Source organism: Manis javanica, chromosome 8 (assembly GCF_040802235.1).
Source record: "Manis javanica isolate MJ-LG chromosome 8, MJ_LKY, whole genome shotgun sequence".
Lineage (NCBI taxonomy): Eukaryota > Metazoa > Chordata > Mammalia > Pholidota > Manidae > Manis > Manis javanica.
The window spans coordinates 123,837,009-123,864,450 of NC_133163.1; the positions used below are offsets into that span (position 1 = coordinate 123,837,009).

General features: G+C 40.8%; 1 protein-coding gene, 1 long non-coding RNA gene and 1 pseudogene across 2 annotated transcripts; 2 read left to right on the forward strand and 1 right to left on the reverse strand.

Moving 5' to 3' along the window:
* The first annotated feature begins 884 nt into the window (after nt 1-884).
* On the forward strand, nt 885-21,975 carry TSPAN3 (tetraspanin 3). The gene is made up of 7 exons (XM_037010209.2): nt 885-1,094; nt 11,171-11,362; nt 11,604-11,678; nt 15,542-15,643; nt 16,570-16,722; nt 17,015-17,098; nt 21,104-21,975. Exons 1-7 carry the CDS (start codon nt 1,032-1,034, stop codon nt 21,194-21,196), a joined length of 762 nt encoding a protein of 253 aa, XP_036866104.1. The 5' UTR covers nt 885-1,031; the 3' UTR covers nt 21,197-21,975.
* Nucleotides 17,105-18,387, forward strand: LOC140843213 (uncharacterized). The gene is made up of 2 exons (XR_012120815.1): nt 17,105-17,319; nt 17,623-18,387. It is a non-coding gene; the product is annotated as an uncharacterized lncRNA (long non-coding RNA).
* Nucleotides 21,976-22,045: 70 nt separating the features above from the next.
* On the reverse strand, nt 22,046-23,421 carry LOC108402698 (glyceraldehyde-3-phosphate dehydrogenase-like; annotated as a pseudogene).
* Between the last annotated feature and the right edge of the window lie 4,021 nt (nt 23,422-27,442).

Sequence of the window (27,442 nt, forward strand, 5' to 3'; positions counted from 1 at the left end):
ACAGTAAACAGATGCAGTGTCTTGTGTACGTGAGAATGTGGTTTCTGCCCTAGGCCACCTTCTCCCTGTATGGTGCTGCGCAAGTTGGTGCATCTTTCTAAGCCGCAATTACCATATCAGTAAAATGAGGCTGATAACCAAAGCCCCTTCCATCTAAGATGGTGGGGTTCAATGAGCTGATAGCCATGGAGAGCCGGGCATGAGACAAGCTCTCCATGTTAGTTACTTTGATCCATCCAAGATTGTGCGGAGAGTGTGAAATGTTGCCATGCAAACAGGTTTTTCTGTAATCATCCCAAGTTTTGGTCCAAAATGTCCTACGCTGGAGCGGATGTGATGTGTTACCTTGCCCCCAACCACGCACCCACACTAACACGTTTCCACCTTGCCAAACCCATCACTGGCTTTTCTTTTTTCTGATGATTCTTCTGAGAGCTAGCCTAGCGCCCAGCACAGTATTTCTCCATAAATATTTACTGATGTTCACTGACTTCTCCCATATGGTGCTAAGTTGTTTGCTGGTCAGGAAAATCGGTGTGTGGAGTGGAAAGCAATTCGTGTCTGCAGCCTCCTTGGGGGAGAATGGGCTAGGTAGGAAGACAGAGTTTTGTGGGCTCTGAATCGTCTGTAAGGTGGCATAGTAAACGTAGCTCAATAGGAAGGGCGTGGGTTCGGTCCTCGGGATCTTCTCTGAGAATCTCTCGGGCGTCCAAGGGCGGCCAGAGGCCCAGGGGAGGCGCTGGGCCTTCGGCTCCTTTAAGAGGCGTGGCCTGCTGTGCACCGCCCCGGGGCGTGATTGGCTGAGGCTGCTATCCGGAGGCAGGACTCCGTTGCTTGGGAACAGCGCGGGGGCCTGGGGGGGCGGGATCTGCGGCGGCCGCGCGGAGGGGCGAAGTGCCTGCTGGGGCCGGGGCTGCGCGTCCGCGGTGGGGGCGGCGGTGAGGGCCGTGCAGGCCGTGCAGCTCTCCGCCCGTCGGCGCCGACGCCGCTGCCGCCTCGCTGGGTGAGCGCGTCCCGCGCGCCGCGGCATCATGGGCCAGTGCGGCATCACCTCCTCCAAGACGGTGCTGGTGTTTCTCAACCTCATCTTCTGGGTGAGCGGGGCCGGCGGGGCGCCCGGGAGAGGCCTGGGCCGAGGCGCTTGTGGGGCCCGGCGCTTCGGGGGGGGCGGCGGCGGCGGCGCGGGGCGGCCCCTCGCGGGCCAGGGGGAAGGCCGCGGGCTTGCAGGGGCGCTGCGGGGGCGGCCTCGGGGCGGCCGGGGGGTCTCCGCGCTCGGCCTGGCGCCCCGACCGGCTGGCCCGGCGCCAGGGGCCCGGCGCGGAGAGGCCGGGCGGGTCTCCGCGGCCCCCGCCCCGGAGCGGCCTGCCGGCCGGACGCTCTCGTTACGCGTTCCGTCGGGACGCGGCTCGAAATGGGACGCTCCGCAGAGGGCAGGGCCCGGGCGCCCGCGGCCGGCGGGCGGTGCAGGGGGCCGGCGCGCCGCCCCAGGCCCTGGGAGAGGGACTTCCGCTCAGAGCCCCTGGTGAGCCGAGAGCCCGTTGGAGGGTGACCGGCCCAGAGCACGGGAAGGTTTCGACTTGACAAGACAAACAGCCCTTCGACCAAGAAAACCGGTGCGTTTGTTCTGGTGACGGGCTTGGGTAGCCTGAGGCTATAAACCTTCGTTAAAGATGATGCCGTGTCGGAAGCTTTCGAAAGCGGTGAAGTCACTTTCGATAGAAGGTGCCTTGTGAGTGTTTTGGGGGCACGTCCGCAAAGGAGTGTTTGTAGCCGCTCCATCTTCAGGTCCTGACGTCACCAGGGACTTTTGTAAACGCCTGTGTTCCTGTCGGTCTCTCCACCCTCCGGGCCGCCTGGACCTTGCACCCGGATAAATCTTATTAAGCATTTCTTCCCTCACATCACTTTGTTTCTTTTTTTTTTTTTTTAAAGCAGACCCACCCTCCCCACCCCTAAATCCGCAGTAGTAGAATAAGGTTCCACCTCCTCTGGTATTGCAGTTGAAGTCTTCAGTCCCCTTTCCTTCCTCATCACTGGCCGTGTTCCTAAACACTTGCTGCCCTGGACACAGACTTCTCTGTCCACAGTTCCCAGGACATGCCTACGTCTCATACTTTTTTGTGTCCACATTCAACTTCCTCCCACACATACCTCTAACTTAGAAAGAATCCTTTCTTTTTTACATGCCCACTCCCAAACAAACGATGAAACTTTTCATATCCTGATCGCTGTAGCATAAAAGGGTAATTATAAATAATAAGGTACTTATTGCACACGTGTATTGCCGCAGAGTCTTAGAGGATATTTACAGTGTGATGAAGAGTCCCGACTGATAGTACCTGTTTTAAAATCACTCACAGGGCATTGGGGTTTCCATGATTTCTTTTATAATTAGAGCAGTGTTTCTTATACTTCAGTTTGAGTTACAAGCCTTTTAAAAAGGTAAAAGAATTTTCAGGAATCCCCACATGAGAAATACTCTATTAGATGATATGGTAACTTAGGCAGAGACCTGGCTTTGTGTCTTTTACAGTTTCTTGTGGTTTTTATGGACACAGCTATTTGATTCTATTTGATTTTGAAGAAGAATAGCATGAATTCCAGGCTGTTCTAGCTCAGGGAGTGGAATTGTTGATATAAGAAAATACTGGAAACACAGGAGCTATTTTCTTTAAATAATTGTCTTTTACTCTAAAATATAATTCTAAGTGATTGCTCATGACCTTTGGAAATTGCGTAAGTAGATGCATTATGGGTACTTTTGTGAAGAAAGTTATGTTAAACTTCAGCTGTGCTGTGCTTAGTGAGTTATTGTCAAGACTAATGTCATCTTGTATAGTAAAAACATACTTTATCTAGGTTAGTAGGATAGTAAAGTTTTTGTGAGCTGTGATAAGGAAATTAAGCAGACATACAGGGGGAAAGAACTGTTGCTTAGTGAAGTACTAATGAGGAAACAGTATTAGAGTGACTCCCACCAAACTATTGGAATCTGGTGATGGCGTTAATAACTATTATTTATTTGAGTGCTTAATACACCCAGGCTTGTATGAAGCACTTCCAGTGTCTTCATAAGCGCCACCTGGCAGGGCATATTATTATGCTTATTGTATAGATGAGGACTTTAAGGTTTACTGAAGTTAAAGTAGCACAACCAAGGTGTGGCAGAACCTGTGTTCAAATTCAGGCTGTTCTCTACTTTAGAGCCTGTGGTGTTAGAGCGAAGTGTGATTTTTAAATGATTTGTAGAGAGGAAGGAACTTATCTTTCGGAAGAGTCTCTAAAACATACTGATTTTAGAACTTCTACAAGAATTTATACTATTTAACTTGTCAGTTTAAAAAATTAGGTCATTATGAGGAAGTACATAAAACAGATACTAACCAGTTGTCCTTGGGAATTTGTAATGTATCCTTCAGTTCTAGTAAGTGTATTTTTTTTTAGTTGTTCCCCCCACTCCACTTGCTTTTTTAATGCTTTAATGTGTAAGTAGAAGAACAAACATTCCTTGCATGGAACACATCAAAAGTGTTTCTAGGTTCCCTTAGGCAACTTTGTAAAGACTTTTTAACTCCCATTTTGTACTGGCTTTTCACTATCAGAGGGGAATGGGTGATTGTGGATAAGTGTTAAAGTTTAATTGCCTTGGCAAGAATTTTTTCTTTTTCAAGATCTTTAAACTATACCTTTTAATATCTTGATATTCTGGTTACTTTGGCAGTTTGTTCAGTGAGCTGTGGTGTGGAAATAGACATGTACCTGGTATACTTAGGCTTGGCACTAAATGATCTGACAGCCAAAATTGTTAATGTTTACCTAGTCTAGATTATTTTGGATAGTGTAGTGTAAGAAAGTTACAAAGGCACAAACTATAAGGGGAAACAGTTGTTTCTAAAACCCTGAGGGTTGTCTTAATGGAAATAGTTCCTCTCCAGATTCCAGAATATTAAGGTTTGTAGCTTGTTTGAAAGGTGATTTTGGACAACTGGAAGGATGTACAACTTGGATCTCTGTCTTTGTGAAATGGCATAGCTTTAAATGTAAGTGTTCAGTGCCAGACCCATGATGTTGTATGGAAGACAGCAGTGATTGAAGTACCTGAGTAAATTTTGAAGGCTATTTGGGACAGTCCTTAGCCTCTTCTATAAACTGCACCTTTGCACCAAGAAAAGATAATTATTTCAGTGGGTCATTTCATCTGACCCAGGAGGCCTCATCTAAAACAAGTTTAAATCAGTACTTTACAGATTTTAGTCTGTAAAGTTCATTGAGTACTTAATCAAGTTCCATGCTATACAGATCTCCTTTTACTTTTTCTACCCTATGAGAAAAACCGTTTGCAAGTCTTTATTTTACTCATGTGTTACAGGAACTACAAGAGAAAGCTTTGGCCACGCCTGTAGAATTTATAATCTGGCGCATCCGTTCAGGCTGTTGTGTTCGCCTGTGTGAGAGGCGATAGTAACACTGAAACACCTGTGCAGTGGGTAGGACGTACCAAAAGAAGGTCACTTTTTAAATGCCTTTAGAAACGATTTGAGAATGTGGCACCTTCACGAAGCATTATTCACTCATGAAACCTTTCACATCACATTTTCCTCTTGAATATGTATAATGAAGGAAAATTTGTTTAACAAATTTAACAAATATTTGAGCACCTAGTTTGTGCTTATATTACTGAAAATGGTGAAAAAGACAGTTGATGATCTTGTTATTACAGAACTGTCTTTCTGGTGGAGCAAGACAGTTAAAAATTAGCGAGAAAAATATCAGACAGTGATGTGTTATGCAGAGAATTAAAACAGAGTGATGTGATGGATTGATTGGGTGGCTGCCTTAGGTTGGCAAAGAAGGCTTCTCCAAAGAGGTGAAATTTAATTTGGAATATGAGGAGCTGATTTTGGGGTGTGATAGGGAGATGAGGAGCATTCAAGACAGAGCATGTTCAAATTACTAAAAGAAGTTTCGTGCTTTTGTTTAAAAAAAAATGTATCATGAAATATTTCAAGGAAAACATCTTGTCACAAATCTCCTTATACATATTTTGTATTTTCCAGTACATCCTACACATTGGGTTTGGGGATATGATATTTTTAAACCGGAACCTTCATCTGACATCCTGGAATTTGTTTCTCTACCTCTTGTATTTCTGTCATTATGATGACTGCTCAGACAAAGACTGTGTCATAGGAACACACCTTCAGCTAACAGACTTTTTTTCATAGTTGTTCAGTTCACTAAATGAAAAGCTTGACTTTGTTAGTAAGAGGGTGATGGTACATAATAGACCTAGTTGTTTACTTGTCTTTGACAGTTAAGGAAGTGAGTGTTTCCAGTGTTCCTACATTCGCAGTCATCTGTCTACTGACCAAGGACCTTGTGGCTCTGAGTAATCATTAACTGAAAGAACTTGGCATTGGGAACTTGAAATCAGCCAGGTCACCATATACAGGAAAAGCTCTGTTTAGTTGCAATTTAAGGAATAGATTGTTTATTAGCTTTTTAGGATATTTATCATGCATTGAAATATTCTAATGAATTTTATTCCATACGATACAATTCAGGTTAGGATTTTTGCAGAAAGTTTATTCCATAAAATTTGTACTTGCACCAAACAAGGATACCCTAAGAGTCTTCACTTAATAAATGTTTGTTGAATATCTAGGCTTTACCTGTTTCTGAGAAATACAGAGAGCAAAAAGACATAGTCCCTCCTGGCTAACAGTTTATGGCAGCTTATGGGCAGAGGGGACAGACAGGCAAAATCTTCTAATAGTTGATTGAATTTAATTTCTAGGTGTACCTTCACCCCTCTAAATCATACCATAGACAGTGTCAAGTCTTCTTTTAAAAATACTGTCATCTCCTCTTTTCCCTCCAACTCCCCCACCTTACTAGTTGGGTAGAGTCAATAGATGAGAAAAATTATTTGTATTTATGTATTTGTTTTTGATTTTACTGAAGGGGGTCAACATATTGTATTTTGCATTGTTCTGCTACTGATTAAACATGTAACCCAGCATGGACAAACTAATACTGTAAGGTTTAAGCACCCCAGGCTCCTATAGTAATAATGGCTCTTTTTACAGTTAAAGAAGGGTATGGGGCAGAGGGTCTCAAAAATGTGTGTGTGAATTAATGCTTCTCAGATGACCCCTTGAACACTGCAATCCGAAAATTTCCATGCTGTTATGATAATTTGGCTGTAGCAATTGGTTGATCTCCGGTTTCATTGTCACCTGAATGTTTGAGTCAACTGGTAGGTAAAAATTGGTTTAAATAGAACAACTTCGTCAAGCTGGATAAACAATGACTATAAAAAAACAAATAGAAGTGAAAATGGGGCAGAATTGAGGAACATGATCTTTGGAATATCATGAGAATATTAAGGGGTGTAAAAAGATTAAAATATTTCTTTAAGAATAATGGCAATAATGATGACAGTGATGTTGGTAATGCAGAAGTGGCTTGTGAAAACTTTACAATAGATATTTTTCTTTTTTTTTTAACTTCCTTTTCTCCTTGAAAGGTGATATTTATGAAAAAAAGGATAATGTGTACTGCAAAAATCAGAATTGTGTTAATTGAAACAAAAGTGAGTTGAAACCAGATAGACCCCAGAAAAGTGATTAATGGAGAGATTAGCAGAGGTCCCTAAAATTGTTGGGATTGAAGAAGTGCCTATTTTATGTTGATGGGTAAGGATAGATATAGGAATTAATTTGTGAGAGAACAACGAAGTCTTAATTTTAGATATAATTTTAAATATTTACTTTCCTGATTATGCAAACAATATACTTGCCTTTTAAAGTAGGCACTGAAAAAGTATTTTAAAAAGCCACATTACCATAATTCCAGCACCCTGAGACAAACAATATTAACATTTTGGTGTGTTTTTTAAATGTCTGTATGTGATGTGTGTGTGTGTGTGTGTGCATGTGTGCGTGTGTGTTTAACCACAGCTTTATTCTCTTTAGGTTTACTTTACTATACCTAGGTCTCCCTTTTAAAAGAGAAATTATTTTGCCAGATAAAATACAGGATGCCCCCTTAAACCTGAATTTCAGATAGACAATGTATAATTTTTTAGTCTAAGTATTTTCCATGCAATATTTCGCACATAGACTAAAAAAAATTATTCTTTTTTTGTTTCTGTTTTTTTGTGTTTTGTTTGTTTTGGTATCATTAATGTACAATTACTTGAACAACATATGGTTACTAGACTCCCCCTAGTATTATATGTGTGTTTTTTATCTAACACACCATTAAAATTATTAAATTATGCTTTAACAAAATATTTAAGGGCTATAATGCAAGTATACCTCTGGATGCCAGGGTTTTTTCTTTTGTTTTTGCCATTACAATTTTTAACAAATAATATCACAACATGTTAATGAACATACCTTCTATACAAGGTTTTGTTTCCATCTGACATATTTTCTCAAGGGTAGATTCCTAGAAGTGGAATTAGTTGGTACAAAAGCATAAAAGCTGAGGCCGGTGCGTGTTGCCAGATCGCCTTCCAGAAAGCTTATTCTGTATCTCTGCCCCTCACACGCCTTTGGATACTCTTTGGCCTTGTTATTGACCGGTTTGGTAGCTAGAAAATGCTTAGTAAATATGACTTTAATTTCTGAAAGAAGATTTAAAGTCTTTGACATAGTGGGGTTTTTTTTTTCTTGAAAGTTGATAAGAAAGTAAATGAAATATGCAGGTATTGGACTTGGTAAAAGAGTAATTATGTTTAATGATATGAAGTATTTTGTCAGAGTAAGAGTCGAAACAAAGCATGTTTGGACTACAGAATAGTATGGTAAATGGAACTCTAAAAGATTTAAGGTAATTTTAAGACACTTGTAATAGCACAAGGGTGGAGTTTTGCAAAGCTTTCAGAAATGCACTGTACAGAATTACCAGTGGATTCCTTGTAGGAGAGAAGTGAGTTACATAAAAAACTAATAAGACTCTCCAGGAAACTGAATGAAATGTTAAAAGATTTGCATGTAAGATGAGATTTCTGCTGGCACTTTTACCTTCTCTGCTTCCATTTTGAAATTTGCTTATGCAAAAAGTAGAGTACATGGTAGATTTTTGCCCAGTTTTTCTTGACTATTTTTTCTCTCAACATTCTAATCGCTTCTCCTTTACCAAGTGATTCTTTGAGGCAAAAATTACTACGAAGGGCACAGAAGCAAGCAGGAACTCGTCCGGATGCTGTGCTTTCAAGCCCAACGACATAGGATGGTCCCTCATTTTTACTGTTCTGATTCTTGCCAGTTCTTGACATGAATCCCCGACAACTGTATACCACTGCGAGAAAATCACTTCTTCTCTTCTTTGCTTTATCTTCACCCAGATGTTCTGTGGGATGCTTCCACATTCATGTTTCTAAATTTCCAGAGAGATAACACTTTTCAGAACAGAGCTATTTTATGTCCTTGGTTGTAACAAGTCTGTTTTGTTTTTAATATTGCCACATTCCAGTGGCAAATTTCACTACAGTTGAAGTGCCCCTTTTCATTCCTAGTCCTTCTTCCTTAGAAAATTAAAGAATTTAGTAGTTTTGTGGACTTCAGCATTTTATCAGCTGTTTCTTTCACAAAGGATTTGAAAAGTATAAAAAAAACCCAACTGGTTTCTTAACTGTAGAAAAAGCGATCTTAATGTAAGATGGAATTTTAAGAGCCTTCACATTTGGGTGTATGTAGTGGAAGGGCTAAAAGTATAAAGCTAAGTGTGCTTCTGGAACGCACACTAACAGAATTTTATAGCAGGATAGCTTTTGTTTTTTAGAGGAATAGCTTGGTGTTGTGGGAAACCACTGGTTCTAAAGTTTTAAAATTTCTGTGACAGTTTAGAGCATGAGTTTACTAAAAGGTAAAGAATGGTTTTTAAAAAATTATTCTTTCTTAGTTTCAGCTCCCAGCCTTTCCTTTAAATTTCTCTTCACTTCTTTGTAAAAAAAAAAAAAAAAAAAAAAAGGATGAATATTTTTAGTATACTGCCCTGGCACAAATCCTACTTACAGGCTCAGATTTTTTCAGTGGTGGCTAAAACAGTTCAGCTGCTTCCAAGTTCCACATTTCATCACCTCCTATTGCAAGCCCCGCCTCCCCACCCCCGCAGCTGCTTTGTTGGCAAAGTCCAGATCCTTTGATAGATTCCAGTCCCATCAGGGCCCTTCAAAAGACGGATTTAATGCAACTCACCTTAGAGTCTTTTTAATAGCCACAACTCCTATATTAAAAATCACTGTGACTGCAAAGTCCCTATGCATACTAGTTGGGAATTCTTACCTATCCCTTTACCATTCAGCTCCACCTATGGTTCTCATACCAATGGTTGGATGTCATTAAAGCATTTGCTTATTGTTGTTTTTAGGTCTTCAGTTACTGTTAGGACACCTAATCTATATTTTCAAAGAAACTAATGTCATTTCATAAGTTGTCAATTATGCAACTTAAAATAAAAGCACTATATACAGATGCCACTAAGGGAAGAAAATTTTGAAGCTGTCTTCAATTTAGGAAGCGCAGACTCTGTTTACAAGTAATTTGACACACATGGTCCCCTCTCAGCAATCAGTGCAGCTTCCGCTGTGGTGTGTGCAACCGGTAAGTTGCTTCCCACTGTATGTCAGTCATCACAGTACATTCTCAGCTCTGCTGTGTGGTTTGGATGTTGACTGATTTGCAGCCTGGGCGAAAAAACCGCTCTCAGGTCTTTTAGAAAAGAATAGGCAGCTTTACAAATGGCATCTCCTGTGACCCTTCCATTGCATTCATTACGTGTCCGGTTCTTATTGCTGTTGGTTTTTCTGCCACCTCAGTCTCAATTTCAGATGAATGTTTCAGTCTGGGATGAATTAATCTTCCAGAAATAATGTCCTGGAAATAAACTTGAAGGAGTTTGGTGATTGGTGGAATATAGAAGTAGGGCAAGGTAAGTATAGAGTAACTCTTAGTTATAACCAAAATTAGATGTCTGGTGCCTTTTGCTGTGATAGGAAGGTTAGATGGGGTGGGGAGAGGGATTGAGGTAGGTTGAGGGTGTGGTGACTGTGGAACTTCAGGTGAGGATGTGTAGTTCTGAGACGATAGCTTAGGTAATAAGCTGCCGTGACCAGTGAAGCCCCGGCTGGTATAAGCCCTGCCTTACTGAGGGTATCTACAACGAGCAAAGGCGTACTCCCACTGCCCGCTGATCTGTATCGGACATGTAGGCCCGAGCAACGATTTTATTGGCCTAGTGTAAGAAAATATACTGAAGATGCTGAAGCTTTATTGTCCCATAGACTTAAGAAATAAACTGAGTTTTCAGGTTGAGAGTAGTTAATGATATTCTGATACCATTATGGAGACTTCAGTTTGAAGATTTATGATTTATGTATGTTAAATTTTAAAGGACAGTGGAATAATTCTTTTCCTCTAAGTCTCAAGGTGCTCTACAAATGATAACTCATTACACCAAATATTTTAATACTTAGCCTCACACTGTGTTTGATCATTCACACATAAGCAAGTGGTATTGGGCTGTCAGCATTGAGCTGGTGTGCACAATGATAACAACATTGACAGTGATAGAGGAGGGTGTATGTAAAACCCTGTAGCTGCAGAATAGTGTCTTGAGCAGCAGCTGAAATAAGTCATATCTGTTCTATGACTTTCTCTGCTCACTTTCCGCTTAGGTGCTGTAAATAAAACCATGTGATTCAGAGTGTAGTTCAAGAACCAGCCGCATCAACATCACCTGGAAATTGGTGGGAAATGTGGAGCCTCAGGCCCTAACCCCAGACCTACTGAACCAGTCTGCAGTTTAATAAGGTCCTTTGGTGATTACTGTTCACATTAGAGCTTGAGAAGCATCGTTCTGAAGAATAACTAGATCTGAGGGTCTGCAGAATTCTTCAGTAACTGAGCCCTCTCGCTCTCTGCCATTTCACAATTTTGACTAGGACAGTTAGTTTTTTGGAACTGAGTATCACAGTAATGAAATGTTCTCACTAATGAATGATAGGAGACTTTTCAGCTTCACTGGAAAAAAAGTCTACAAATAGATTCAAAAGTGTGGGAAATTTCATTAAATTACAGCCTACTAAGAAGTAGTCGCAGCATTTTTCTAGTTGGACTTAGAGCCTTACTTACCAGTGCGCTGATCTTGTTTTCTGCAGGGGGCAGCTGGCATCTTGTGCTATGTGGGGGCCTATGTCTTCATCACTTACGATGACTGTGACCACTTCTTTGGAGATGTGTACACTCTCATCCCTGCTGTAGTGATCATAGCTGTTGGAGCCCTGCTTTTCATTATTGGGCTCATCGGCTGCTGTGCCACGATCCGGGAAAGCCGCTGTGGACTTGCCACGGTAAGTTGGTTAGTGCACCTCTGACCGTGTGTGGTCTTAATATGTGGGACTATTTCATTTGTGTGACCTGCTTGAATTGAACATGAAACTCCATAGGCTGGTTGTTGTAATTGAAACAGAATTAGCATTTGCCTTAAACTTGTGGCAGTTATCTCATAATTGCTTTTTTTTGGCAAGGGAGTATTTCGAGTATTTTGAGTTATTTCATTTGTGTTTAATTTTTGACAATGTTTCCTTACAGTTTGTCATCATCCTACTCTTGGTTTTTGTCACAGAAGTTGTTGTAGTGGTTTTGGGATACATATACAGAGCAAAGGTATGTTGTCTACTGTAACTCCTATGTTTTAGAAGGTGGTTTAAGTTTTTCAAGTGGAGTAAAACAAATGTGTTTTATCAGAGTAAACATTTTCTTTTGCCTTACTTCGGTTTAAAAATCTAAAGTTAATTAGAAATTATGCAGAGAACAGGTTGGTGTTTGCCAGAGATGGGAGTGGGGGTTGGGTGGGGGTCAGCAAAATGGGTTAAAGGGGTTATAAGGTACAAACTTTCAGCTATAAAATAAGTCATGGGGGGTAGGTGTAAGGTACAGCATGGCATACTGTAGTGTACTTTTGAGAGTTGCTAAGGGAGTAGAACTTTAAAGTTCTCATCTCCAGAAAAAATGCTGTAACTATGTATGGTGATGGAAGTTAACTAGACTTATCGGTGATCATTTTGTATTAGATATAGATACCGAATCATTATATTATACACCTGAAACTAATATAATGTTACATGTCAGTTATACCTCAGTTAAAAGAAATGCATTTAGCAAACACACAAGTCCAGTTTCCTGGCTTAATAGTACACACTAGAGAGCTGAGCTGTTATGTTTAAGAATCTGCAGTGTTTTTGGCTCCTTTCTGAGCAGTTCTCACCACTGAAGATGCTTATGTAGGCATCAAAGGTGGTGTTTAGTGTGGATTCTTATCTCAGGAGTGCCCCTGAAAGCTTAATTGATTTTTTTCCTACCACAGTAAATTTTTTTATGTATCGTGCTGTGTCAGTTGAGGTCTTCTGAAAAGCGGATGCAAAGATGTAATTCAATGTACATGGATTATTTTAGAGGAAAGGCCTATGAGAGAAAATGGGACTGGCTGTGAGCTGTCAGGCCATGATGCAGATGTAATCCCAAGTACTCGGTGGTGTAGTCATGTAGCTAATTAAGTATTAACTAAATCTGTAACAGATGAGTACATGAAAAAAGGAAATAAAATTGAGTAATTTGAAAAGCCTTGGTAAAAACACATAGTCACTGAAACATATTTTTGATCAGATACGGGTAAGACCACTGTAAAAGCTTAGGGAAATTTTATTAATATCTAGTAGAAATCTATACTTGTAGTGTGTTGCAACTCAAAGAAACCAAAATTGGAAGTCATTGTTGATGCATCAAGGATGTGATTTGCACAAAGCAAATGATAAAGTACTCTAACCAGTGGATCCTAGCAAAGAAACGATGATAGGCTTACATTTTAAGATTGGTGTGAATATACATTTCTGTGCTTTTAAGCTAAATGAAAATGTTTGTTTTTTTTTTAAGTCTGTGAATTTATGGACTTTCTCAATTAACCAACCAACCTCTCCTGACCATGGGAGGCTTCTCCACTTGTCAAATACAGTACACTGCATTTACCACTAATTTTAACATACAGGATAATAATGAAAAAACAACAACAACAGGATGTTCCTGGGATGAGAGTACGTGAATGTCAATTTAGGTTAAAGTTAGGTCCATACGTATTTGCTAGGAATGATTTTAGAACCTTGTCAAAATCATAGATTGTCTACTTTGATTTCACATCTCTATCTGACAAAGCTATAGATAGAGATACACTTGACCCTTGAACAATGCAGGGGTTAGGGGCACTGTCTCCCCACTCCCCTGCCTCTGCCCTGCACAGTTGAAAATCCCTCTATAACTTTTGACTCCCTCAAAACTTAACTACTTACAGTTCACTGGAAGTCTTACAGTATGACAGGTTATTAACACATTTTTTTTATGTTACATCTAGTACAAACTGTATTCTTAAAGTAAGTGACAAAAAAAAATGTTCTTCCATATTGTCACAGATCTCCAAAACTTTTTCCAATATATTCATTGAAAAAAATCCCCATTTAAGTGGACCTGCGAATTCAAACTCATGTTGTTCAAGGTTCAACTGCATATAAATTAATGAGTTATATAGGGCATAAGTTTCTGGACCCCAAAGGATAGAGAGCAGCCAGTGTTTTTTCTAGCGTCCCATATGTTCCTTTCCTAAGACATGCCTGGGTAATGAATGTTCAGCTGTCACTTACATTGCATTTCAGCTCTTTGTTGAACAAAGAATTTGTTTTAAAATTGGATTCATCCAGGCCTTAATCCAACCCCAGACTGTTTCATGTGGTTGGTTCGTTCATTCAGAATTGCCGACAAGCCCTTAACATTATAGGCACACCCTAGTGACTGTACCAAATGTGGAGATGTTATAGCCCTTGTAAAATCCCTTCTGAAGCTTAAATTAGAGGGTGTTGTAACATCATACCATAATTCTCTTTCCTCATTTGAGGCAGGATAATAGAACTATTAAATTTAGCAAGCAAGCAAGTGTACTTTCTGGACAAGATAAAGTTCTCACAGGAATTTGGCAAATTCCTTATTCCCCTTGGTGCACTCTATTATAGTGAATCTTCTAAAGGTCTATTCCACCAGCCTTGAATTCCTTGAGGTGAAAGCAGTCATCTTTGAATGTCTAGCAGTATAAAGGTGTCTGGAAAAATAATTGTTATGAATTGGTGGATTGATTGAATGAAAAAAAGAAATTGCATATCAGGACTTATGGTCTCATTTAATATGGCTAAGTGTTCTACTACTTTTCTACTTTGTACATATTTAATATTCTTCAAATTACTTTAGAATGAGTTGCAAGTTAATAGTTGGTCAGCTGAAATGTTTGTTCAGATTTCCTCAGCCCAAAGATTCCTTATGGGAGGGATAAATACAAGCTTTTTTATTTCTGCTTTAGAAGAACTAAATTCAGGATTTCATTTTCCATTGCCTTTCTAAAAAATGCATTGGTCCTGGACATAGAAAAAGTTGATTGTAGGTTGTGATCTTATCTTCCATGCCCATTCTGAGGAATAAGGGGCCCTACCAACTCAGACACCAAGGCACCTGTTGCCAGCCACTCCCTTCCCTGGTCATTTCTTCTTCTTTTCACCTTTATTTCCTTTCTGTTTTGCGTGCTTTTGCTTCCTACCTGTAGTGCCATTAATGCTAAACAGGCTGCTTTGAGTTAATTCGTTTGGGTATAACTTTAGAGCCATTATAATTGGAATTATTCTCGTTGTAATGTAGAGTTTTAAGTCAAAGGCATGATACTCCAACTTAATATTCAAATCATTGAATCATAAGGTACCAGGCAGCTGTGCCAGAAAAAGAATGCAAAGGATTGCACCTATGATCTGGTAATCAGTTCATAGTCTCATCACATCATTGATAGAATCACTACACTGGTCTAATCGTATTAGAAGGGCGGATAGAACCTGGCACAAACAGACATTATTACAGGGGGCTTTCCTGCATTTTAGTGATGGGCAGCAGCAGGTTATGAGGAGTGTATTTCCTGCCTCTTCATTTACGCACATGGAACTGCAGTTTTTCCATATAATGCCACTGCTGAGGACTGATTTTTTCTTTTTTTACTTGCTGATTACTTTTGTGTATTTGGCCAAGTCTGAACATTGAATAAATAAAACAAAACTTATGTTGGTATTTGCCCCAAAAATATCTTGGGTCTTTATGTTGTTTTATTTTTACCTTTGAGGAAAGGAAAATAAATAGATTAAACCCACTGAAAAGTTATTTGAAAAGCAAGGCAGTCTGTTGAGGATGTCTGTTTCAAGGCTCAACTCCTTTCTTTCTCTTGAACCTGCCATTTTGCACACAATCCTCTCTTTTGAATGCTTTTAATTAGTGCAATACAGTGTCTGAATTTTATATGGAGGCAGGAAGGGAGAAAACTTCTTTTCTTACAAGAAATTCGCAGAGCTATCTGGCAACTTTGCATAAGTGCCAGTTAGGTATTTTAGCTGAATCCTTGGCTAATGTTAATTTTACCAGTGTTTTTGAGGGACTGCATTCTTTTTTTGATTCAGGTGGAAAATGAGGTCGATCGCAGGATTCAGAAAGTGTATAAGACCTACAATGGAACCAACCCTGATGCTGCTAGCAGGGCTATTGATTATGTACAGAGACAGGTGAGCTCTCTGGAGAGGAATTTGCATTTGAGTGTCAATCACTGTTGGGTCAATGTCAAACTTTATTATGACTGTGTAAGTTAGCCACATACTTTCATAGCAATGGTTAATTTCATGATGTGTCCAATATTTTTACCTTCACCCTTGAAAAGTCTTTTCTACCATTACCTAGTCAAAGCCAGATAAGAAGCAGCTAACTTTTTCCCCAAAAAAATAATTAACTAGAGAGGTGATAATGGAGGAGAGGCATGTGTCATTGGAAAGGTGGGGGTCCAGATGGGCATTCGAGGAGGTGAGAGGTTTTCATATACCTTTAGAAAATAAGACCAGAAAACCTAACAGACAAACTAGTAAATAAAAAAAGTTACTGTGGACAATATGAAACATACATGAAAGAAGAGTATAGTAAAATCTTGGTACCCATAAAGCCACCTCAAAAGTTGTCAACTTTTTTCAATCGATTTTCATCTATTACCCCTACATATCTTGCTAGATTATCTTATAGCAAATCCTAGACATTTCAGACAAACTACTTTGAATACTTTGTCATTGGAAGTATTAACTCAGAACCGGATATTTATTATGTAAAATATGAAGATTTTTCATAGCAATAAACTATCCCTTGTGGGCAATGTGCTTCCCTATGGACATTCTAGAGCCACTAGTCTTTACGTGGCTAATTAAATTAAAATTAAAAATTCAATTCCTTAGTCACACTAGCCACATTGTACGTGCTCAGAAACCTCATGTGGCTGTGGCTACCATATTGGACATGCAGACATAGAGCATTTCTACCATTGCAGAAAGTTCTATTGGATATCACCAGTCTAGAATACTATAAGTTCTGTAGTACGTAGAACCCTAAAAATTCAACAAAGGTGTATGTGTTTTGTGCAGAGTAATATCTATATTCTCTTCTCCACTAGCTGCACTGTTGTGGAATTCACAACTATTCAGACTGGGAAAATACCGACTGGTTCAAAGAAACCAAAAACCATAGCGTCCCTCTGAGCTGCTGCAGGGAGACTGCCCGCAGCTGTAACGGCAGCCTGGCCCAGCCCTCCGACCTCTATGCTGAGGTGAGCTCGGTTTCTTGGCCACAACTTCAGTCAAGCCTGGTAACCTGTTTTTCTCTGTGAATTATCTCTACCTAGAACTTCTTTTCTACCTTCTTTTGCTTATCTTCAATGCTATTTTATTTTACTGTAAATTAATGTTTACTTTATTAATGTAAATGTTTAAATATATTGTTGTCTTTTTCCCTCTTGGTTTCTGTTATTTCCATTTCTGCCAATGAGAAGCAATATGTGACCTTGCGCATTTCACTTTTAAAAAAAAGACTTCTAATGAGTGTTACCTTGTATGTTTCAGGGGTGTGAGGCTCTCGTTGTGAAGAAGCTCCAAGAAATCATGATGCATGTCATCTGGGCAGCACTGGCATTTGCGGCTATTCAGGTGGGCCCAGCTAGCCAAGGAATTGTTGCCAGTTTGCTGATTCTCAGATGTCAGCCCTAAGTAGTTTGAATCACAAGTGAGGTTAATCTTTGTGTATATAGAGAACTTGGAGGTGATTGAAGTACCAGCCACCAGTTTCCAACATCCATTTCTGGTCTCTAGACCTAAACCCAGAACGGTCCCAAGAAACCAGAGACCTGGAGGAGGGGGACACGTCACATGTGAGGCAACTCTCTGCCTTATTTTCTTGACTTGATTAGTGACTGACCTGTTCAAATGCAAGCTGTTGTCATAGTGTATTCTTGAGAGGTATTTTAGTAGAACTTCACAGAAGTTTAAAAAATTGTACTGCTTGATTTCTGTTTGGAAATAGAAAATTTCATTTCAGTCTCCTTTGGTACTGTTTATCTTTCCAGTTGTTGTTTTTTTTCCCATCAAGTGTTTTATATGTTCATATACATGAATCAAGAATTGGTACTGCTCTAGTCTTTTATACTAACAGGAGCATTTTCATTGCTTTACAGAGAAAACCTTCAAGTAAAAGCTGAGGTTCTAACCTCTTTTGTGTTTGTGGACTTAGTTTTTTGGACTGACAGCCATCAAGGGGTACATGACATCACTTGGCACATCTGGAAGAATACCATGCCATTGTTGGTAGCTGAGGGAACTTGTTTTCCCAACTCCTATCAGTGAAAACAGTCTCCCCCTCCCCTGTCAATAACAGCCTGTGCAAAATAGCTGCTAATTGGTTATCTCTTGTCCCAGCACCCTCCATACCACACACATACATTTCTATCCCTTATCCCTACCTGAAAACAAATAAAGTAATTTTTCTGTCTAGTACAAACTACCTATGTTCCTAGTTTCTACCCAGTACAAATTACCTATATTCCTTGTTTCTCAGAAATACACAGTATATCTTAGGGATTCTGTGAGTCATGTATTACAGGAGACTTACAACTGAGAATAACTAACCGTTTGAAAATGATTGAAAGTCCTTTGCATCAGATCTCAGATCTAGTTCCCAGACTGTTCTCTTAATTGTTCTTGAAATGTACTACAGGCCTTGAAAATCTATTTTAAGTTGTAGGTATCTCAATTGTTAGATAAAACCAATATAATTGCTAGTTTAAATATAAGTTGCTTGGATTGTCTGCTCTATATATTTGAATAGAAGCTAGTGTATTTTTAATGGAAAGTGCCTTCTAAAATGGCAGAAGAGTGACTGTTTGCTTTGCTTGTATTCATGGTCCTGAAATTACTCATTAAAAGCCTAGCTCTTTATTTGTGTGGTCTCTGCCCTTCTAAGCATTTACTCTGTGGCTCAGTATAGCAGTAATCTGTTGGTCAGCAGGGATGTATGTCATATTTTGATTGTCTGTACAAACACATTCATTTAGGTAAAAATAATGAAATATGAGAAAAGTCTCTTTCCCCATGCACATAAATACAGTTTTACAGCTTGATAGGTTCCTGTATCTACCAGCACAACCAAGAACTGAACAGGTCCAACACCACAAGGATGCCACCTGGTACCCCTTTATGACTAACTGTACCCGTTTCCCTCCTGTGCCTCCTCCCCCCATCCCCTGGCAACCACTAATCTGTACTCCCATTTCTAAAATTTTGTCATTTCAAAGAATTATATAAATGGAATCACAGTGTGTAACCTTTAGTACCTTGCTTCTTAAAAACAATCTTACTGTGGCTACCTTGTATTCCATTTTGAGGGCATGCTTTTTAATTGATCGAACCTGCATTAATGAGCACTTAACATAAGTCTTGCTAATACAGAAATGCAAGTAGTGAATATCCTCTCTGTGTATGTGCAATCTATAGCAAAAATTTGTAGCCATTAAATTGAGGAGTCAGAATATGTGAATGACTCTTTGATATTTCTGAATTTTTCTTAGAAAAGGGTATTTCTGGTGTGCATTTCCAGTAATCTTGTGTACCAATACCTGTTTCCTGTAATGCCACCTACATAGTATATTATAAAACATTTTAATCCTTGGCAGTCAGTTTTTTAATCACCACTTGCCTATGTATTAAATAATCATTTTTTCCTGGGTATTATAGTTGAGCTAAGTGCTGATTAGTTCTCATGATTTGAATATTGTGGGAAAATACTGCAAGAAATAACACTGGAGCTAAAATATTTGTGTAATGTTTCCAAGTTTATTGTTGGAAAATTTCAACAGTCAGTGGAATTTCGGTATAGCAAAGCTTTGAAAACGGTCTTGTAATACTTAGTGATAAGGTCTGGACATAAGTTATTGTGTAGAGCTTAATGATCTTTTAAACGGACTCATTCCCAAGTATGAATAGGATGTTATCAAGTTTATTTCATTGCTTTTAAATCAGTGCAAGTTGACTTAATTGAAATAAAGGTCAGGAAAGAAATGATACTTACTTCAGGCCCCACTTTGAGAATGCTAACTTCTTCAGAAGAAGTTAACCGACTGAAAGGAATGTGAGGGCTTTGGGAGGAGAGGAGAGATTTTTTTTACTCCCCCAGCAAATCAGTAATTTCCAAGCTTGACATTTTTATTGTTCAGTTTAACATTACCTGGAAACACAATTTGTATTCGATTTTATGGCTGTTCTAAGAATGTTCTGCTGTATAGTGAACAGAAATGTAGTTCTTCAGCAGTTAGACACTAAACACATCTAGAATTGGCTTAATACATTTAGTAAACTTTCAACAGTATTTACTTTTAAAACGTCTTCAAGGTGCTTTACCCTAGTAAGCACTCAGCAAATACTGATATAATGGAACTAAAGGTTTCAAGCATCAAGTATATGTCCTGAATGGGCTGAATATAGGCTAATTGGGGGCAGAAATGGAGTGTGTGGCTTTTACACAACTGAGAATGCAGATTGACATCCTTTTTCTCTGCACGGTGTCTCATTAGTAATCTTCCACTTTAAACTGAGATCTGTTTCTGGATCAAGTACATATTGTTGAAATTTAGATTGACCCCATATATGCAGAGGGCTCTCCCTGCCTTTTAAAGTCAAATGCCTGAGACCTTTTTACCATCAATAAAAATGTAGAACAGCAACTTAACTTACTCTTATTTAGGTCTTTGGTTACTATTTATATTTTATAAGAAACCAGGTCACAAAATTCTAGAATTTTTTTCTCTTAATCCATCTTAATCCTCTTTCTTATCCAAAGTAAGCATGACTTTATTACAATTCCAATTTGCTAACAAAGAAGAATTAGGGCTTATGATAATAAAATGATGAAGGAAGAATGACCTTTTAAAAGTAATGTGTATGTATTACCACAAAGCCAAACCTGATTTCAAAAATAGCAAACCTTGTGAAAAAAACAAAAACCTTCAAACTACATTTTTTGGCAGCAGGATTGGCTTCCACCACCTTGGTGCTATTCATGTACTGAATTCCGTGGACTATTAAACAGCCTCTCCCTTCCAAATCCAGACGCCTGAAAGGACCGCCATTAAATTTCTCCAGTACACGCAGTCTTGGTCATTTCGACCTTTGTTGTCCAGTATGGTAGCCACTAGCCACTATGTCTTAAGTTTAAATTAATCGAACTTTAATTACATAATTAAAGTTCAATTAATTAAATTCAATTAAATAATTTAATTAAATAAAATTAAAAATACAAGTCCTTAGTTGCACTAGTTACACATTTCAAGTGCTCATTAGGCACATGTGACTATTGACAGCTCAGATAAAAACTGTTTCCATCACTCCAGAAAGTTCTGGAGAGCAGCTGCTCTAGACAGAGTGGGAGGGGCAGTGGGAGAGTTTCGTTCTCTCTTGGCTTCACCGGGTATTCTTAGGTGTGCGGCAGGGAAGCTAAAACTGGGTATTACAGTTCTGAAAAAGATAACTGTATTCATTAGAAATTGCTTTTGTTACTGTCATTACTGCTTTTTTAACTTGAGGTCACTGGACTTTGAAACAGCTCCATTGCCAACAATGCTGTAAGAGAGTTCTCAGCGTTTTTCCATTGTTTCCTTCCTCCAGCTGCTGGGCATGCTGTGCGCGTGCGTCGTGCTGTGCAGGAGGAGCAGAGATCCGGCGTATGAGCTCCTCGTCACTGGCGGCACCTACGCGTAGCAGCACATTCAAGCCTGAGCTTTTTTATGGTCTTGTTCTGACTTGGAAGGTGAAGTGAGCAGGTCTGCTGCAGTTGGCCCGCAGAGGCCGTCTAGCTAAAGCACACACGCGCACACAGGTGCGGGGCAGAGCAGCGTGGCTCTTACATGCCCACCTCTGACTTTTTCCCCCCTGTTCTAGCTGACTCTCCACGTCCCTGAGTTTTCAAGTATGGCTGTAAATGTTCTAATTTTGGAACCATAGTTGCAAAGTGTGGTAGAATTAAAGGAGGACAGGGGCCTGCTTCTGTTCCCTCCAAGCAGTAACAGGACTGCTGCTGAGTGGCCGGGTCCTTTCAGTCTTCACAATGGCAAACTCTTGGCCAAAGGTGTTTGGGTGGAGGGGACAGCTGTCTGCTTAAAGGTTAACACCAGATGGTGCCCCTTTTGAGTGTCCTTTTAAAAAATATATACTGTAGTCCAATAAGATAGCAACTGTACAGAATGGCTAAAATAGATTTAGAATCATACAGTGTGTGTCTTGGCTCATCTTCAAAATCAGACTGAGCTTTGAATAGCAGTTTCTAATCAAAGCTGGCTTTATAGGAGGAGTGTAATGTATGCACTGCTGTTTGAAAACAGTGTGAGTGTGTGTGTGGTGTATGATGAAGCCCATTCATCGTTTAAGTCTAAACTCATTAGGATTAATGTATCCATGTAACCTAGCAAAATAGTATGTAGATGTGATCTCAGTTGTAAATAGAAAAAATCTAATACAATAAACTCTGTATCACTCCTCAACATGTAGTTTTTAATTATTTTGGGACACTTCAATTCCAGAGCAGCAGTGTAATATTTTAATGTTGGTACTGTCTACAGTTTATCGTGATTTACATGTGGCTTTTTTTGCTGGGTACAGTGTACTTTTATCGATGGTACCTGACAAACATAGGCTTCCTAAGTAACTCTCCATCTTCAAGGGGTCTGCAGTGGGCACTGTGGAAGTCAGGAGATTTCTCAGTGTGTGGGGGGATGAGTTGGGGCAGGGACTTCTCAGAAGCTGAGAGCCTCTCCCTTCTGGCATTTTTGCTGGGTCTGGTGGTCCAGGGGGCTTTGACTCCTTGGAGGCCATGTGGACCATGAGGTCCACCACCCTATTGCTGTAGCCAAAGTCATCGTCGTACCAGGAAATGAGCTTGACAGAATGGTTGTTGAGGGAAATGCCAGCTTCAGCATTGAAGGTGGGAGAGGTGGTGTCACTGTTAAAGTCAGAGGGGATGATGTGGTCCTCAGTGTACCCCAGGAAGCCTTTGAGAGAGCCTTCCGATGCCTGCTTCACCTCCTTGATGTCATCGTGTTTGGCATCTTTTTCCAGGCGGTAGTAGGGACACAAAAGGCTATGCCAGTGAGCTTCCCATTCCGCTCTAGAATGAACTTACCATGGCCTTGGCAGTACCAGTGGAGGTAGGGATGATGGTCTGGGCAGCCCCTTGGCCATCACACCACAACTTCCCAGATGGGCCATCTGTAATCTTCTGGGTGGCAGTGATGGCATGAACTGTTTCCACGAGTCCCTCCATGATGCCAAAGCTGTCATTGATGACCTTGGCCGGGGGAGCCAAGCAGGTGGTTCAGGAGGCATTGCTAACATCTTGAGGGAGTTGTACTTTTAAGGTTCTTACCCATCACTAACATAGGGACATTAACGGAAGGGGCAGAGATGATGACCCTCTTGGCTCCTCCCTTCAAGTGCGCCCAGCATTCTCCATGGTAGTGAAGATACCAGTGGACTCCACCACATACTCGGCACCAGCGTCACTCCATTTAATGTTGGGGTCTCACTCCTGGAAGATCGAGGTGGGCTTTCCTTTGATGCCAAACTTCCCATTCTCAGTCTTGACTGTGCTATTGAACTTGCCATGGGTGGAATCGTACTGAAACATGCAGACCATGTAGGTGAGGTCAGTGAAGGGGTCATTGATGGTGACGATATCCAGTTTGCCAGACTTAAAAGCAGTCCCGGTGTCCAGGTGCCCGATACAGCCAAATGCATTTACCTCCGACCTTTACCACCGCGTCTCAGGATGCTAGCTGGTGCTGTGCAAGAAGATGAGGCCATCAGACTGGCAGGAGCAGAGAGCCTGTGTGCGTTTTAATTATAACTTGCCGAGTTCTAAAGGCCTTGATATTCAAAAAGCCACAGGTTTTTTTCTGTCCAGTATATCTTACCAACGGCTGGAGAGCGCAGTGTGGGGCACTGGAGGTGGGGAGGGGTGGGGGACTGGAAGTGTGGGGTGGGGGAGTGGCAGAATTTGATCACCCACTACATAAAGGACAGGAGGAAGGAGTCTAGGATGAATCCCGGGCTTCGGGCTCAGTCAACTGTTTTAACAGGATTAGTCACAAGACCGGAAGCAAGTAAGACCCACATCTCGGAGCATGAGTTCACATTGAATTTTGGATCTCTCAATTTTGAGATGCCTAAATATCATTCAAGTCTGTCGGCATGAAAATGGAGAAGTTGTGAGAAAAAAGAGGAGTAAAAACCAACTCCTTTTCACAAAGTGGAAGTTAACTAAAACATTCATGATTTCAGAGAACTACAGATTCGATAAGTTCCCGGACCCATCACACCTCTTGTCCCTGTCGCACTGTGGGCGACAATGTTTTCTTGTCCTTGTGACCTGTCACTACCACCTCCTCCTCCCAGCCCTGTCTCCCCTCTCCCTTTCCAGTTTCCCACATGTACCATACGTGCCATCTACCCTGTCACAGGCTGGGGCAGCGGTGAGCAGTGTCCGGACTGTGATGTTGGTTGTCCTCAGCGACTTCTGCATTACAGAACTGAGCTTATAGAGTAGGAAACTGCTTTGGAAAAATGTGCCAGTTTTTAGACCACTCCTTGAACTTGCTCAAGAGGCTTCCTTCCACACACCTTTCCTTCTCTCGTTCCTTTCTGCTCGGCTGGTGAAAGCAGCTTCCTTCCCTCTAAATGGGTCGCGTTACCCTGAGTCCTTGTTATCTGGTGCTTACTCTGCTGAGGGCAAAAGAGCCACTTTTTATATCTGGATTGATGAATGAGCTCTCACGGTGCCGTTTTCCCACCTTGTCTGCACATTGGAATCACCTGGAGAACTGAGAAGCACAGATGCCTGGGTCCCAACACCTCTGAAGTAGCCTGGGGTACTTGTGCAGTGACGGCTGACAGCCACTGCTATGTCCTGTTGCCCTAAATTTATTTGGAAATAATTTCAAAGTTACAGAAAGTTGCAAGAATAAGAATTGTACATACAAGGCCTAAATGTCTTTTATTAAATCCCCCTATTAACATTTTGCCTCATTTGATTTGTTCTTTGTTCTTGATGTGCTGTTTCTATCTGATGGCCCTTTGTCTCTGACACTTCAGTGGATGTCTCCTAAGCATGAAGGTAGTCTCTTGACAACCATAATACGGTTCTCAAATTTAGTACATTTAATTAACACTGATACAGTAGTAGTCTCCTGTTCATCTTCCAGTTGACCTATAATGTCCTTCCTACCATTTTTTCCCTCCAATTCTGGATCTAGTCTTTGATCAGGTATTCTGGTGAGTTGTCATGTCTCTTTGGTTTCCTTTAACCCAGAGTGTTTCCATAGTTTTGTCACTTGTGACATTGACATTTTGGAAGAAAGTAGTCCCTTCTTTTAAGTGGTGCTCAGTTTGGGTTTATCTACTATTTCCTCTTGATTAGGTTAGGTTTTTGCATTCCAGTTCCAGGTGACTGGAGCACTACTCATGTCATGTATCCTCTTGGAACATCACCTTGGGAACATCCAATGTCATTTACCCCTCGTGGTGATGTTAATTATGATCACCTGGTGCATCATTCAGGGTCCTGTGAGGGGAAAATGTAAATGAAAATTTAACTACTAAAAAGTTTTGGTTTTGCTCATTGCTGTTATGTAAGTTATAAAGAAGAGCCATAAGGCACCCTAGAAAACAGCCACCACCCCGAGGATCAAGGGCAGAGATGACCAGGACAGAACCTAGGAACTCCGAGGAGGGCTCTGCAGGTCTGAGAGTCAGGCCTGGGGCGGGAACGTGCTGCCTGCCCTGGGCTGCAGAATCGATTCACCGGAGGTGCCGCCCCAGGAGCAGAGAACTGCTGCTGTGCGGAGTAGGACTCAGGCCGGGACTGCACAGCAACGCTCTCCTCCAGCCTTGCCAGCTGACAAGGGTACAGTCTGCGGAGTTCCAGCTCAGCATTGCGAGGAAGACAAGGGAAAGGTGAGTTTGGAGCTAAGAGGCCATAAATTAATATCTGGGACCCTGTTTTCCACTTTCTCCCTATTTTTTCCCTTCCTACTCAAGCAGTCTCTGGGGACATACTGTAAGACCATGTGATTTCCCGCTCCTTACCAAGCTTCTCCCTAGGTTTAGCAAATATTGCTGATTCTGGCTTGATTCAGTCAGGCCACAATTATTGTCTTAGATTCCACTTTGCTGTGATGATTGTAAAACGCTTTCCAATCCTGCACTCTTTCCTTATTTACTAGTCCCCCTCTCCCATCCAGTTATTTGTTTTTATATATCTATATTCATTGTGGAATGAAGGAGTCCCATTTTCTTCCCAATGGTCTATAATTTATTATTATCTTTCTGTTGTTTGTTTTAGGTTCTCAAGTAGTTCCAGATTTGAGATCCAGGGGGAGCCCCGCCATGTTGCCCACTGTGCCCCGACCTTTTTTATGAAGCACTTCCATTACTTCCGATGCAGCGAGATGCCCCAGGCTCGTCTTGTACCCGTAATAAGCCCCACCCTGGATCTGTCCTGAGGGGCCCTCGTCCCTGGCACTAGCTGTGCTGGCTGCTTCTGGGGTATCTGCTTGTCCCACTGGAGCTGAGCTTACTGCCTTTTCAAGATTGTTTGATTTTTTTAAACAAAAGTAATAGTACTTTAAAAAATGCAAACCAGACAGACATCTGTAAAGAAAAAAAGTACACAGGCAAGCGAGTTTCCCAGTGCTTTGTGTCCTGCGATTTTCTCTGCAGACACAGAACAGACTTGATGATGGGCTTTGGTTTGGCTTTTTACTGTTAGGTGAGTTCTCTTCTATAAGGCTCTCTTTCTATACAGCGTAGTACATATGTATATAGATATTCTTTTTGTATCAGACTGTAGAACTTGCCATTCCTTCCTGCTAGCTGATGACTATTTAATACCGTGATTAACCAGTGTTCAATGGATGGACATTCAGGTTGATTCCAATTCTGTTAGTATTTGTTTCCCATATGCTGGTGCTCCTGTGTTGGGTGCATATATGTTTATAACAGTTATATCCTCTTGTTGGACTGAGCCCTTTCTCATTATGTAATGTATCTCTTGTTACTTTCTTTGTTTTGAAGTCTATTTTGTCTGCTACTAGTATTGCAACACCTGCTTTTTTCTCCCTGTTGTTTGCATGAAATATCTTTTTCCATCCCTTGGCTTTTAATCTGTGCATGTCTTTGGGTCTGAGGTGAGTCTCTTGTAAGCAGCATATAGATGGGTCTTGCTCTTTTATCCATTCTGTTACTCTGTGTCTTTTGATTGGTGCATTCAGTCCATTTACATTTAGGGTGATTATTGAAAGATATGTACTTATTGCCACTGCAGGCTTTAGATTCGTGGTTAACAAAGGTTTAAGGTTAGCTTCTTTAGTACCTTACTGTCTAACTTAACTCACTTATTGAGCTATTATAAACACAGTCTGATGATTCTTTATTTCTCTCCCTTCTTATTCCTCCTCCTCCATTCTTCATATGTTGTGTGTTTTGTTCTGTGCTCTTTTTAGGGGTGCTCCCATCTAGAGCAGTCCCTGTAGGATGCCCTGTAGAGGTGGTTTGTGGGAGGCAAATTCCCTCAACTTTTGCTTGTCTGGGAATTGTTTAATTCCTCCTTAATATTTAAATGATAGTCGTGCTGGATACAGTATCCTTGGTTCAAGGCCCTTCTGTTTCATTGCATTAAGTATATCATGCCATTCTCTTCTGGCCTGTAGGGTTTCTGTCGAGAAGTCTGATGATAGCCTATTGGGATTTCCTTTGTAGGTGATCTTTTTCCTCTCTCTGGCTGCCTTTTATACCCTGTCCTTGTCCTTGATCTTTGCCATTTTAATTATTATGCATCTTGGTGTTGTCCTCTTTGGGTCCCGTCTCTCGGGAGTTCTATGTGCTTCTGTGGTCTAAGCAACTATTTCCTCCCCCAGTTTGGGGAAGTTCTCAGCAATTCTTTCTTCAAACACACTT